The sequence below is a fragment of the Scyliorhinus canicula genome, chromosome 9, assembly GCF_902713615.1.
Source record: "Scyliorhinus canicula chromosome 9, sScyCan1.1, whole genome shotgun sequence".
Lineage (NCBI taxonomy): Eukaryota > Metazoa > Chordata > Chondrichthyes > Carcharhiniformes > Scyliorhinidae > Scyliorhinus > Scyliorhinus canicula.
Window position 1 is genome coordinate 92,429,256 of NC_052154.1, and position 15,730 is coordinate 92,444,985.

At 47.9% G+C, this 15,730-nt stretch overlaps 1 protein-coding gene across 3 annotated transcripts in view; it reads left to right on the forward strand.

Annotated features, from left to right (window-relative positions):
- The window catches only part of LOC119971529 (zinc finger protein 239-like), a 57,098-nt gene extending 42,499 nt beyond the window's left edge, over nt 1-14,599 (forward strand). Inside the window, exons 1-4 of one of the 3 annotated variants that reach the window (XM_038807161.1) lie at nt 6,226-6,298; nt 6,457-6,777; nt 8,113-8,424; nt 14,283-14,599. In XM_038807161.1, the coding sequence (XP_038663089.1) occupies nt 6,244-6,298; nt 6,457-6,777; nt 8,113-8,424; nt 14,283-14,374 (780 nt within the window). In that variant the 5' untranslated portion in view covers nt 6,226-6,243 and the 3' untranslated portion in view covers nt 14,375-14,599. Of the gene's footprint in view, nt 1-6,225; nt 6,299-6,456; nt 6,778-8,112; nt 8,643-14,282 lie in introns of those variants that run through there. The other 2 variants (XM_038807160.1, XM_038807159.1) reach the window with 2 other exon arrangements.
- The last annotated feature ends 1,131 nt before the right edge of the window (nt 14,600-15,730 follow it).

Consider the following 15,730-nt stretch of genomic DNA (forward strand, 5'->3'; position numbering starts at 1 on the left):
TCATCAGTATCCTGGGGTTTACAACATGCCAGAAACTTAATTGGACCAGCCATATCAATACAATGGCTACAGGGAAGATCAGAGTCTGGGACTTACTTGGCGATTAACTCACTTCTTTACTTCAGAAAATCTGTCCACCATCCATAGACTGGGAAGTGTGTAATGAAATGAAATGAAAATCACTTATTGTCACGAGTAGGCTTCAAATGAAGTTACTGTGAAAAGCCCCTAGTCGCCACATTCAGGGAGCCTGTTCGGGGAGGCTGTTACAGGAATCGAACTGTGCTGCTGGCCTGCTTGGTCTTCTTTCAAAGCCAGCGATTTAGCCCTGTGCTAAACAGCCCCTTTTGAGAATGGAACAATTCACAATCTAGTTGTATGGGACACTTGGGATGAGCGGCGTTAATATGATACAATTTTTCATCAAGATGCAGAGTGAAGTAGTCAGGAATGTGGTGGAATATTCTCCACTTGCCAGGATGGGTGCAACTCCAAGAATACTGAAGAAACAAAGGAGTCTGGTTGTCTTGACCCTATGTTTTCTCAACATTTATATTTTAATTTCTGTGATTGATCTTACATTGACTTAATTATTCTAAAATGTAATTCCCATTTAGAACTTGTGTGGATTAAGTGATATCGCCCTAAAAGAACCATTGCAATTCTAAACTGCGTTCCTGGCACAGAATGTTTGCTGCACACCAACTTCATGCTCTGAGACTGGTGATCATTTTCTTCATGCGCTGACAAAACATTAGTGATTATCGTCTATAGACACTCAAACTACAATGGTGATGTTGCTGGTGGCATAAACAGGAAATCAGAGATGCATCTGATGCGCTATCAATTGCATTTAAAGACTCAAATCGGTACAAGAGAGGCTTTATTACAGTTAGATGTTTATCCTCCGACTGCAGCTGGTAGAATGTCAGCTCAGGAGAACGTATACATATTTATAGGGCTCCCTGTGGGCGGAGCTAGTCGGTAGGGGCTACCGGCGAACCTGTAGTACAGGTACTGCTGTACATCCCCTAATACAGGCACACACACAATTACACAGTGGTGGATCACCACATTCGCCCCCTGTTAAAAATGAGTCCGGCGGGGGTGACGTGGAACTATATACAGAATCCGTGAATTATTTACAGAGGGGAGGGGAAAAAAATTATGTGTCCAGCTTGTAACCCGGTTCCCGTCAGAGGTTAAATCTGTCCGGCGGTCTGATGGTTCGCTGGGAGCGACGCAACAGTGGTGGTGATGTCTGTACAGGCGGTGTCGACGGCGTCGGTGCTAGTGGTGTTGGTGCTGGCGGTGTTGGTGCTGGCCAGTTGCTGGATGACTCCGGGAGTGTGCCACAATCTTCCTTGTCCTCTAGCGTGGGCAGGGGAAGGAGGGATGGACCTGGTGGGGCTGGTGCTGGGAGCGCGGGTGGCGTATGGGTGGGGAGGTGTGTGGGAGTGGGATTCGCACCCGAAGGAGCCAGGTCCCTGAGCGAGACCGTACCCTGGCGGCCGTCGGGGAACTCCACATAGGCATACTGGGGGTTTGTGCGGAGCAGGCGAACCTTGTCCACCAAGGGGTCCGCCTTGTGGAGTCGGACTTGCCTACGCAGTAGAATCCGCCCTGGAGCTGCGAGCCAAGTCGGGTGCGACACCCCGGATGTGGGCTTCCTAGAGAAGGTAAAAACACGTTCATGGGGTGTGTTATTTGTGGCAGTGCACAGTAGAGACCGGATGGAGTGCAATGCATCCAGGAGGACCTGCTCCCAGCGAGCGGCTGGGAGGTTTCTGGACCATAGGGCCAGCTGGATGGCCCTCCAAACTGTCCCGTTCTCCCTCTCTACCTGCCCGTTTCCCCGAGGGTTGTAGCTGGTCATCCTGCTGGAGGCGATACCCCTGCTGAGCAGGAACTGACGCAGCACATCGCTCATGAATGAGGATCCCCTGTCGCTGTGGATGTAGTCGGGGAAACCAAACAGAGCGAATAAGGAATCAAGGGCCTTGATGACGGTGGCAGACATCATATCCGGGCATGGGATGGCGAATGGGAACCTAGAGAATTCATCGACCACACTAAGAATATACGTGTTGCGGTCGGTGGAGGGGAGGGTCCCTTTGAAATCCACACTGAGGCGTTCAAAGGGGTGGAACACTTTCACCAGTCACGCGCGGTCTGGCCGGTAGAAGTGCAGCTTGCACTCCGCACAGACCTGGCAGTCTCTGGTGACTGTCCGTACTTCCTCGACAGAGTAGGGCAGATTGCGGGCTTTGATGAGGTGGTACAACCAAGTGACCCCCGGGTGGCAAAGGCTGTTGTGCAGGGCATGGAGCTGGTCCACTTGTGCGCTGGCATATGTACCTCGGGAGAGGGTGTCTGGGGGCTCGTTGAGCTTGCCAGGGCGATACAAAATCTCATAATTGTAGGGGGAGAGCTCGATTCTCCACTGCAAGATTTTATGATTTTTGATCTTGCCCCGCTGCGTGTTGTTGAACATGAAGGTTACCGACCATTGGTCAGTGAGGAGAGTGAACCTCCTGCCGGCCAGGTAATGCCTCCAGTGCCGCACCGTTTCAACAATTACCTGGGCCTCCTTTTCAACAGACGTATGTCGAATTTCAGAGGCATGGAGGGTGCGGGAAAAGAATGCCATGGGTCTGCCTGCCTGGTTTAGAGTGGCGGCAAGGGCGACATCTGAAGCGTCGCTCTCTACTTGAGAGGGCAGTGTCTCGTCTACTGCACGCATCCCGGCCTTGGCTGTGTCCGATCTAATACGGGTGAAGGCATGTTGTGCCTCGGCCATGAGGGGAAATTGAATGGACTGTATCAGTGGGCGGGCTTTGTCCGAGTATTGTGGGACCCACTGGGCATAGTAGGAGAAGAACCTCAGGCAGCGTTTGAGGGCCTTGGGGCAGTGGGGAATTGGGAGCTCCATAAGGGGGCGTGGCATGTGGTCGGGATCGGGCCCCAGGAGTCAGTTTTGAACTATGTAGCCGAGGATGGCTAAGCGGTTAGTGCTGAACACACACTTCTCCTTGTTGTAAGTGAGGTTGAGGAGAGATGCGGTGTGGAGAAATTTGGCACGGTTGTCGTTGTGGTCCTTCTGGCTCAAGGCCGCAGATGGTGACATTATCTAAGTACGGAAATGTGGTCCGCAGTCCGTACCGGTCAACCATTCGGTACATTTCTCTTTGGAATACCGAGACCCCATTAGTGACGCCGAAGGGAACCCTAAGAAATTGATAGAGGCGACCGTCCGCATCGAAGGCAGTGTATGGACGGTCCGATTTGCGGATGGGGAGCTGGTGGTAGGCAGATTTAAGGTCAATCGTTGAGAAGACCCGGTACTGTGCAATCTGATTGACCATATCAGATATGCGAGGGAGGGGGTACGCATCAAGCTGCGTGTACCGATTGATGGTCTGGCTGTAGTCCACAACCATCCTGTGTTTCTCCCCAGTTTTAACCACCACCACTTGGGCTCTCCAGGGACTGTTGCTGGCCTCGATAATACCCTCCCGAAGCAGCCGCTGGACTTCGGACCTGATGAAGGTCCTGTCCTGGGTGCTGTACCGTCTGCTCCTGATGGCGACGGGCTTGCAACCTGCAGTCAGATTGGCAAAGAGGGAGGGAGGGTCAACCTTGAGGGTTGTGAGGCCGCAAACGGTGAGTGGGGGTAGGGGCCCGCCAAATTTGAGGGTGAGACTCTGGAGGTTACATTGGAAATCCAGGCCCAGTAATAGTGTTGCACAGAGATTGGGGAGAATGTACAGGCAGAAACCGCTGAATTCAATGCCTTGTATGGTGAGGTTGACCACACAGAAACCCCGGATCGGGACAGAGTGGGATCCAGAAGCCAGGGAGATCCGCTGATGGTGGGATGGACCACAAGGGAGCAGCGCCTTACCATGTCCGGGTGGATGAAGCTATCGGTGCTCCCGGAGTCCAGTACGCAGAAGGTCGCGTGGCCATTGATTAGCACCGTCGTCAAAGCGGTAGCCAGGTTTTGAGGACGGGACTGGTCCAGCATCATGGAGGCGAGCAGCGGGCGATCGTCCGAGGAGTCCGATGAGGAGAGGCAGCGGTCCGGGTCCAGCGGTCCAGTCCCGAGGGGAAGATAAAATGGCGGTGTCCGAGGGACCTGTGGGGGAGAAAATGGCAGCGCCCATGCAGTGCATGATGCGGGGGCGGGGCAAGATGGAGGCGCCCATGGTGCGCACAATGTGGGGGTGGGGCAAGATGGTGGCGCCCACTGGCCACACGTGGACCTGGGGGAGACGATGGCGGCACCCACTGGTCGCACGTGGCCCCAGGAGCAGAGGATGGCAGTGCCCATTTTACGATCAGCTGAGGGAAGGGAGAGAAGTCGGGCGTGATAGCGGTAACCGAGTGGGCCTGGCGCACCGCCGCAAAGTGGCCCTTCTTACCGCAGGATTTACAGGTGGCGGCGTGGGCTGGGCAGCACTGGCGGAGGTGCATCTGATGGCTGCAGAAGTAGCAGCGGGGACCCCCAGAGTGCGCAGTGTGGCGAGCAGCGCAGGCAAATTGTGCGGGAGCGGCCCCAGTCGAGGGGGTCAGTTGCGGGGTCCATGAGGGGTAGGATGGGTGAGCCGCGCGGCGAGAAGCAACCATCATGGAGAGCGCTAAAGTTTTTGTCGCCGTTAGGTCGAGCGTGGCCCCTTCCAGCAGTCATTGCTGGATGGGGTCCGATGCAATCCACGTCACGAATGCATCATGCATGAAGAGATTGGAATGTTCCGTGACTGTGACGGCCTGACAGTCACAGTCCCGTTCGAGAGGGATTAGGGCCCACCAGAAGTCTTCAATCGACTCACCAGGTAGTTGTACGCGAGTGGCGAGTACGGCCTTGCAAATAGAGTGTTCATCTTCTGGACGTAGTTTTCTTGAAGGAGTTCCATGGCACCTGCGTAATTTAGCGCATCCTGTATCAATGGGAACACGCTGGAGCTCAACCTTGAGTAGAGAAGTTGGATTTTCTGAGCTCCTGTCGGCTCGGGATTTGCTGAGTTGATATAGGCCTCGAAGCAAGCCAGCCAGTGATTAAAGTCTTTTCTGGTGTTTGGCGATTGCGGATCCAGCTGCAAGCAATCTGGTTTGATCCTGATGTCCATGATGCGGAAAATCTAACTGTAATAAATTGATGCGCTATCGAGCACTTAAAGACTCGAATTGGTACAAGAGAGGCTTTATTACAGTTAGATGTTTATCCTCCGACTGCAGCTGGTAGAATGGCAGTTCAGGAGAACTCATACATATTTATAGGGCTCCCTGTGGGCGGAGCTAGCCGGCAGGGGCTACCGGCAAATCTGTAGTACAGGTACTGCTGTACATCCCCTAATACAGGCACACAAACAATTACACAGTGGTGGATCACCACAGCATGCAAGAAAGGAAAATCTGTAATTTGGGGGATTTCGCACACTAATGTTCTCTGCCAAACATTCTTCCCTCCGTACATCGACCATGTATTAATAAATGCAGCAAGGAACCTGCAGCCGCTTTCTCCTACTGCACACGTGTCCGTGCTTATTTTTCTACAAACCTTATTCGTCGCAAGTAGTGATTATTTGCCTGTGTCCCGGCTGATTGAAGCTGCAAGTCATTAAAATCTGCAGCTAGTGTCAACCGCTCTTATGCCAAACTGAACAACAGAGGCGTTTCATTTGGGTGAAGCATGTGAATGGTCCGTATTGCTGAGGCTATTGATAGTGGAAGCACGAACGTTATCGAACAGTATTTATTGTCTACCTGGTTACTTTTAGCAATTATCAAATCTACAAGTGACGTAAAGAAACAACATGAACACCCAGGTATTGTCCTCCGCCTGGTTTACGTTGGGTACGGAGCAGTCTCCCAGGCCACAGCCGGTGATGTAGAGATTATCAATGAAATGATGGGTCACTGAGCTTGGAATCTTCAGAATTGTCCACATTGGGGTTCGAAACATTAATCCGTCTCATCATGGGGAAATTGTACGCACATGCCACTTTTCATCCCAGCTTTCCTCAGGGCAAGAGTTCCTGAGGCGAGTTCGGCATGGTTGAATTTAAACTCTTAAATTGTTCTCCATGGCCTCGTGTGGCAAATGGACAACTGTTTTGTTAAATCTCACCAAAGAGAAAGGAAAGGCATGTTCGCGGCTCAAAGACAGGATGTTGCGCCTTCATGGTGACATTTTAGGACCTCCGCCTTCTGACAGCAATCAGTCTGATCAAGTGGTTCAGGATGTTGGTCAGTGTTAGAATTCAGTGCATTGCTGTTCTGGCGATCATTTTCACAGGTACCTGCTCCTATTATACACTATTTTCTCATTGAACCGTGTAGTTACGTTACCTTTTCTTGATACATGTGGCATTATCTTTACAGATGTTTCCTGACCCGCTCGCCCTCGGTCTTTCCCTCCAATACTACCATATAATTATTCAATTTTCCCCATAGGCCCGGGTGGAACTTCAGTCAAAGTCAGTCAACTCCCTGATAGGACGACCTCAATCACCGGTACAAACGTTTCCTTTCATTGCTCGCTTCCCTTATTTCAACGCGGCCCACGTGTGAATGTAAACTGGTGGAAAAAGGGCGATGATAACTATCTAAGATCGAGACAAAATGACAGGATGATAACTGGCTTCAAAACTAAATTCAGCGGCTTCCTTCAGATAATCAATGTCACTGTGCAGGACTCAGGAGTGTACTATTGCACTGTCACCCATGAAGGCAAAACAGCTGGAAATGGAACCGGGTCTCATTTAGAAGTATGGGGTACGTATCAGAAAAAGGTGAACGAGATTCCTGTAACTGTGATATTCCATAATTCGAAACATTTCAACGTTGTGCTTTGAAAGATTCCAATTGTAAATTCAGTTTCACGATTAATATATAGACATGCAAATTCCACTGATGATTGTTACATGCTGATGCATGTTACGATATTTGACAAATATTGATCAAGACGAACATTATCCGTTAACTGATCTCAACGTGTACTCAACAGGCTATTGAAGTAAAAAATCCCATATTGATTACAGTCCAATTTCCACAGTAATGGACAGTAGCGCATATCTGAGAAAGATAACGCGCAACTCTTGTCCTATGTCATGGTTTGATTTTCCTACGTTGCTTACGGACGACCGAGCGCTTCTAATAGGATCAGATAGTCCATATTTATAAGTTAGTGGTCTATATCTTAAGCGTATATTTGTAATAGTTGAAGTTCACAACGTGTCATTTTGAACCTACCCCTCCACATATTTTCCCTATCACTGACTTCTTGTAAATATGAGATCATCCAGGATCGTGGGGACGAACTCTCCCTGACTTGCTTAAGTATACTTTCCAATCCGTTTTCAGATTCAACTGGATGGCATTGGCGCGCAGCGGAACAACCATTCAGAATAGAACATTTGGCGAGATTTTAACCGCGTGGGCCATCGCTTTCATCTGCGTGCTTTTCTTTTGCCTGTTGATTATAGTTTAAATTATGACCGAAATAGTAGCAACACAAGTGAGCATGTCACTTAGGATGTAACTACTCATAATACAATATATATATTTATCCTCCCACCACCCTACTCCAGTATGCGACCAGCAATGGGTTGGAACACAACATTTATCTGGTAACCTAGCTTCACGGTATTAGCTGTGGCTGGGCTAGCATCACACTCCTCCTCCTCTGAGGCACACGGATCTTGGTTCAAATCCCACTCCAGGAGTTGAGCATGAATATCAAGGCCGACATTCCTGTGCAATACCCCAGGAGTCCAACATTGTCGGAGGTGCCGTTCTTCGGATGAGAATTTAGGCTGAAGCCCACTCTGCCGTCCGGGTTGATGTGTAAATCCCATAACACAATTCTGAAGAAGGGAAGGGAAATGATTCCCGGTATCCAGGTCAATATTGCTCCCTCAATCAATATCACAAAAACGGATGATCTGGCCATGGTCACATTGCTGTTCACAGATTGGCTGCCAAATGTTCAGTATTACAACAGTAACTCCAATTCCAATGTTCTGCATTGGCTGTGAAGCCCGTTGAGATGTCCGGTAGTGGTGAACAGTGTTATATAACCACCAGTATTTCTATTCTTTGTTGTTCTAGTTCCACCAACTCCACTGAAAATTAACTCTCAGCCAACTGAAAAGGATTCATCTGCACGTCTGACTGTTCTGTGTGCCACAGCTCATTTTTCCCTGGAGAATATCAGCTTCACTTGGTATAAGGATGGCATCAAAACTGCAGCAGGGATAAATACCATCATTAAACCCAACGCCAATGGACTATATGAAGCTTCTAGCCGGTTGCAAGAGACGCAACCTGCCCACACCCCAACTGTTTATACCTGCCTTGTCTCTCACAGTACGCTGCAAATTCCAGCTATAGCCACTCATGTTGTCACCTCTCCCAACACAGGTAAGACGTTCGATATCATGATGGAAGTGTACAGGATTGGAAATGGTTATTTAGCTCAGCCTTCCTGTGCAGCCTCTTTGTTTCAGCTGTCAAATACATTTTCCCCAAAGTAACATTTCCTACACAACACAGAAATCAGTCTCCTTAACCCTCATATCCGATTATCTTTGAAAATTCCAATACTGTATATGTCATTCAAAACAAGCTTTCAGATAATAAAAGAGTTATGCAGACTCAAAACGTTAACTCTGTTTTTCATCAGAGATGCTACCAGAGCTCCAGAAATGGCAGCTCACCGTCCTGTTCTCATGTCCGCATGTCCATCCTTGGCCTGTTGCAATTTTCCAGTGAAGCCCCATGCAAACTTACAATTAGGTACGTTACAGCCTTTCGGACTTAACATTGAGTTCAACAACATCACACTTTGAACTCTCTACTCCAGCGTGGCCACACTTTTTTTCTATCAATGTATTTTTATTTTCATTCCTTCCATTGATCTGTTTTTCCCTCACCACTGACCCCCCACTACCACTCAACTTGGCCAACTGTTCCCAGTTGCTCTTTAACACACTGCTCAACTTTGTTCTGCCATTCACACATTTTAATATCTTTATGTGCCACTATCAGCACCCTTCTTAGCCTTAATCATCCCCATTGATATTCCTTTTGTCTTCTGTCCTTGACATCTTTGTCTATCTCCATCTATCGCTGCCCCCTAACCAGCCCCACCACTCCACAACCCCCCCCCCCCCCCCCCCACCGCCACTACATTCTAAATCTGATACCATTTCCAACTGTCTCTAGCTTTGACACAGAGTCATCCAGACGTGAAGCATTCGTTCCCTTTTCTCTCCACAGGTGCTGTTAGGCCTCTTGGGATTGCCCAGTATTTTCTGTTTTTCATGGAGTGCCATAGGGATTAGTGCTGGGGCCTCAGCTATTTACAAATTAATTCAATTACTTGGATCAATGGACCGAACATACAGTCGCTGAATTTGCTAATTTCACAAAGGTAGATCAGAGTAAGTCGTAAAGAGGATAAAAGATGCCTGCAGATGGATATAGGCAGATTAAATGTGTGTGAAAAAACATGGCAGATGGAAATAATGGGAGAAAACGTGAACTTGTCCCCTTTGGCAGGAAGGACAGTAAAGCAGAAATTATTTAAAGGGTGAGAGATTACAGAACACTGCAGTACAGAGGGATCTGGGTGCCCTGGTACATGAATCACAAAAGTTTAATATGCAGGCACAGCAAATGATTAGGAAGACAGATTGAATGCTGTAACTCGTTGCAAGGGGAGTGCAACATAAAAGAATATGGGCTGGATTCACTGATCACCGACGCCAAAATCGTGTTCAGCGATCGGCCGGAAAATCCCCTTTGAGGCGGCATCATTATTGCGATGCTCCGCCCCCTCAAAAATGGTATACTCATGTGGACGGCCTCAGGAAGGCACCTGAGGCACCACCCCCCCCAATTCTCCGCCCCCGGTGGGCGTGTTCCCGATAGTGGAGGACACATGTGCTCACAGTTACTTGAGACCTCGTTTGGCAGCTGCGGACTGAGTCCAGCGCAGCCACTGTCGGGGAGTGTGGGGGGGGGGGGGGGACCTGTTATCCTGCCAGGGGGGGATTCAGCGCGGGTGGGGGGACTGGTTCACAGGTGGTCCAGGGGAGACAAGGCTGGTTACAGGGGGATGGTTTTTGACAGGCCGGGTCCGTGCGCAGGCCACGACTGTGAGCATGTGCGGTCATGGACCCAGGAGCTTTATGCTGCTAGCTCCCCACTGGACGGAGGATCGGTGCAGGGTGGTGCTGACTTTATGGCCTTAAGACCAGACAGATCCTGCGGACATAGTCACAGGATCAGAGAATCCAGCCCTATATGTTTTGTTTAGGTTGTACAGGGCGTTGGTGGGACCACATCTGGAGAACTGTGTACAGTTATGGTCTCCTTATTTATGCAATAACCCCCATCTGTAATTCTGGGAATTCAGAAGGAGACCAATTTGAATCATCCATTCGGCACTTCAGGAAAAACATTGTTTCAAATGCTGGAGCTTTATCTTTTGCACTTAAAATCTAGTTTCCCCACACAATTAAGGATACATAGATACATAAAAGATAGGAGCAGGAGGAGGCCTTTTGGCCCTTTGAGCCTGCTCCATCATTCATCACGATCATGGCTGGTCATCCAACTCAATAGCCTAATCCTGCATTCTCTCCATAGCCTTTGATCCCATTCTCCCCAAGTGCTATATCCAGCCGCCTCGTGAATATATTCAAAGTTTTAGCATCAACTACAAAGAACATAGAACAAAGAACAAAGAAAATTACAGCACAGGAACATGCCCTTCGGCCCTCCCAGCCTGCGCCGATCCAGATCCTTTATCTAAACCTGTTGCCTATTTTCCAAGGATCTACTTCCCTCTAATCCCCGCCCGTTCATATATCTGTCCAGATGCATCTTAAATGATGCTATCGTGCCCGCCTCTACCACCTCCGCTGGCAACTACTTCCTGTGGTAATGAATTCCACAGGATGGGGAAATGTGTTCAGACTCTTCCTCTGTTCAGTCATTTAATTGCCCTCCACCATTCACAATGATTGTGGGAGGGTTACAAAACTTAAGTGTGATCTATTTGTTATGAATCAGTTAGCTAAGTGAATCAAATGCTGCTTTCAACATTTGGGATGTGAGTGGAACCGTGTTATAGTTTCTCCATGTTTTCACCTCATTTGTACATATGCCTGGTGCAGCTCCTGGCATACCCTGCTGCAATCTTCATTGAGATTTCATCGCGTAGTTTGACAGTACTACCAAGAACAAAGAACAAAGAACAAAGAAAATTACAGCACAAGAACAGGCCCATCGGCCCTCCCAGCCTGCACTGATCCAGATCCTTTATCTAAACCTGTTGCCTATTTTCCAAGGTCTACTTCCCTCTGTTCCCCACCCGTTCATATATCTGCCCAGATGCATCTTAAATGATGCTATCATACCCGCCTCTACCACCTCCACTGGCAAAGCATTCCAGGCACCCACCACCCTCTGCGTTAAAAACTTTCCACACCCATCTCCCTTAAACTTTTCCACTCTCACCTTGAAATCGTGACCCCTTGTAATTGACATCCCCACTCTTGGAAAAAGCTTGTTGCTATCCACCTTGTCCATACCTCTCATAATTTTGTAGACCTCAATCAGGTCTCCACTCAACCTCCGTATTTCCAATGAAAACAATCTTAATCAACTCAACCTTTCTTCATAGCTAGCACCCTCCATACCAGGCAACATCCTGGTGAACCTACTCTGCACCCTCTCTAAAGCATCCACATCCTTCTGGTAATGTGGCGACCAGAGCTGCACGCAGTATTCCAAATGTGGTCTAACCAAAGTCCGATACAACTGTAACATGACCTGCCGACTCTTGTACTCAATACCCCATCTGATGAAGGCAAGCATGCTGTATGCCTTCTTGACCACTCTATCGACCTGCATTGCCACCATCAGGGGACAATGGACCTGAACTCCCAGATCTCTCTGTACATCAATTTTCCCCAGGACTCTTCCATTGATCATATAGTCTGCTCTTGAGTTAGATCTTCCAAAATGGATCACCTCGCATTTGCCTGGATTGAACTCCATCTGCCATTTCTCTGCCCAACTCTCCAATCTATCTATATTTTGCTGTATTCTCTGACAGTCTGCCTCGCTATCTGCAACTCCACCAATCTTAGTATCATCTGCAAACTTGCTCATCAGACCACTTATACATAGATAGAACATTACATAGAACAGTACAGCACAGAACAGGCCCTTCGGCCCTCAATGTTGTGCCAAGCCACGATCACCCTACTCAAACCCACATATCCACCCTATACCCGTAACCCAACACCCCCCCCCCCCCCCCCCTTAACCTTACTTTTATTAGGACACTACGGGCAATTTAGCATGGCCAATCCACCTAACCTGCACATCTTTGGACTGTGGGAGGAAACCGGAGCACCCGGAGGAAACCCACGCACACAGCGGGAGGACGTGCAGACTCCACACAGACAGTGACCCAGCCGGGAATCGAACCTGGGACCCTGGAGCTGTGAAGCATTTATGCTAACCACCATGCTACCCTGCTGCCCCTAAGCTTCGTCCAGATCATTTATGTATATCACAAACAACAGTGGTCTGAGCACGGATCCCTGTGGAACACCACTAGTCACCTTTCTCCATTTTTAGACACTCCCTTCCACCACTACTCTTTGTCTCCTGTTGCCCAGCCAGTTCTTTATTCATCTAGCTCGTACACCCTGAACCCCATACGGCTTCACTTTTTCCATCAACCTGCCATGGGAAACTTTATCAAATGCTTTACTGAAGTCCATGTATATGACATCTACAGCCCTTCCCTCATCAATTAACTTTGTCACTTCCTCAGAGAATTCTATTAGGTTTGTAAGACATGACCTTCCCTGCACAAAAGCATGCTGCCTATGACTGATAAGTCAATTTTCTTCCAAATGTGAATAGATCCTATCCCTCAGTATCTTCTCCAACAGTTTGCCTACCACTGACGTCAAGCTAACAGGTCTATAATTCCCTGGATTATCCCTGCTACCCTTCTTAAACAAAGGGACAACATTAGCAATTCTCCAGTCCTCTGGGACCTCACCCGTGCTCAAGGATGCTGCAAATATATCTGTTGAGGCCCCAGCTATTTCGTTCCTCGCTTCCCTCAGTAACCTGGGATAGATCCTATCCGGTCCTGGGGACTTGTCCACCTTAATGTCTTTTAGAATATCCAAAACCTCCCCCTTCCTTATGCCCACATGACCTAGAGTATTTAAACATCCATCCCTAGCCTCAATATCCATCATGTCCCTCTCCTTGGTGAATACCAGAGTGGAGATATGTCCATCCTGGCTGTTGGAGATTGTGGTTGAATCTGACTGTTTGTGTTAATGACACATATGCTTTATGGATGCCGTGTCATGAGGGTTTTTTAAAATTCATTCGTGGGATGCCGCTGTCAGTGACAAGGTCAGCATTTATTACCCTTGCAGTCCCTGTGATATCGGTACACTCACAGTGCTGTAAGGGAAGGGGGTTCCAGGACTTTGACCCAGTGACAGTGAATGAAGGACAATATACTTCCACATCAGGCTGGTGAGTGGCTTGGAGAACTTTTAGGTGTTCCTAGCTCTGGTGAAAATCAATCTCATCCAGCACGATGGTGGTGCCTGACAATAATGTGAAGTCAGGACTGTGTCTCCACAAGGACTGTGCAGTGATCTGTACCAATATTGTATTTTACAGATGCATCTTTGTCAGGTGGAATTGCGAGGACAAGGTAATTCATGATATTTTCCGCTAATGAATGTCATGACCGCAGGCTGCTGACTCAGCCCAGCCTGCTATGTCCTTTAGGCATTCACTAGGATTCCTAGATTACTAGTTCAGTAATATCATGTGAAAGGTACGAACAAGGTGGTCGCGGAAATAATGCTCCCATTTGTGGGTCAGTCCGGCACATGGGGAACTGCTTTAAAATAAGACGTTGCCCTTTTAGTGCAGAGGTAAGGATTTTTTTTGTCTCAGAGGGTTGTACGACTTCGGAACTCGCTGTCTCAGAAGGCGATGGAGGCGGGTTCATTAAATATTTTCAAAGTGGAGGGAGATAGACTATTGTTAGACAAGGGAATCAAAGTTTATCAGGTAGTTGGGAATGTCGAATTCATAATAATCTTTATTTTTGTCACAGGTAGGCAATTAAGTCACTGTGAAAAGCCCCTAGTTGCCACACTCCAGCGCCTGTTCATGTGCATTGAGGGAGAATTAAGAATGTCCAATTTATCTAACAGCACTTCTTTTGGGACTTGTGGGAGGAAACTGGAGCACCCGGAGGAAACCCACGCAGACACAGGGAGAACACGCAGAACAAACAGTGACCTAAGCCAGGAATTAAACCTGATACCCTGACGCTGTGAAACAACAGTGATAACAACTGTACCGCCCAATTTGAAACACAAGCAAATCAGCCTTGATCATACCGAATGGCGATGCAACCTCGAGGGGATGAATGGCCTACTACTGCTCCTATGCCTTGCCTTCACACCATTACACTGCATTAATACAAATGATTGGACTGTTTGAATATTTCCAGTGCTGCAGGGTTTGGCCCTATTTTATTGAATGAACTGTGTACGGTTTTTCATTTAAATATTTTATTTTATTCTTGCAGATGGTCACATCGCACGTTTCTTACTGATTTATGCAACTGCAGGAGGCGGATTTGTATCTCTGGTGCTGGGTCTCATTATTGTGAAGTGTTGCGTGACAAACAAAAGAAACAGTATGAAAGACTTTTTCCTTCTCGCTAAAATAAGCACAGCCCTTAACAAGAGTGGGAGAGCGAGCAAACAAAATCATGTTACATGTAAAGAGGGAGTTCGTTGATTGCAACTGAACAGTTCAAACAATCGCCTATATCACAGGAACAGAGATAATTGGGAATATTTCCTGAGATTTAGAATGTCAGATTTACTCCTGTAAACTTCATTTACACATATTTCAACAATGATTTAGTGAATATGTTTTTTAAATCATTATCGATGTAACATTGATTTGATCAAGGTGTGACCTGATAGAAATCTACAAGATTATGAGAGGCATGGATGGAGTGGATGGGCAGGCACTCTTTCCCAGGGTGGAGGGGTCAGTCACTATGGGGCATAGTTTTAAGGTCTGTGGGGCAAAGTTTAGAGGAGACGTGCAAGGCAGGCTTTTTACAGAGAGGGTGGTGAGTGCCCGGAAGGCGTTGCCAGGGGAGGTTGGCAAAGCAGATATATTAACGGCATTCAAAAGTCATCTTGACATGGATAAGATGGGTATAGAGGGATATGGCACTAGGAAATGCTGAGGGTTTTGGCCAACGGTGGCATCATGACCGGTATAGGCTTGGAGAGCCGAAGGGCCTTTTCCTGTGCTGTATTGTTCTTTGTTCTTTGAATTTTTAATTTGGGTATAATTTTCCACGACCCTCCACCACCCCTGCAGCCAAACGTTCAATGTGTGCTTTATTGTAAAATCTCCTATCATTGCCTGCAAACTTACCCTTATAGGCCACTGAGTGTAAAAGTGTTTATTCTGCCCATGCAATTTAAGAAGCACCCTCTCACTGCCAGGCCTGCAACAGAGCAATAAGGCTCAGATTGTGAAAAACTGATTGGAAATCACACAATTCCAAACGTGATCTGGAGTTAATTTTATGCTTTACACTGAATCTACTAGAAATGTCCTTCTGAGCTCT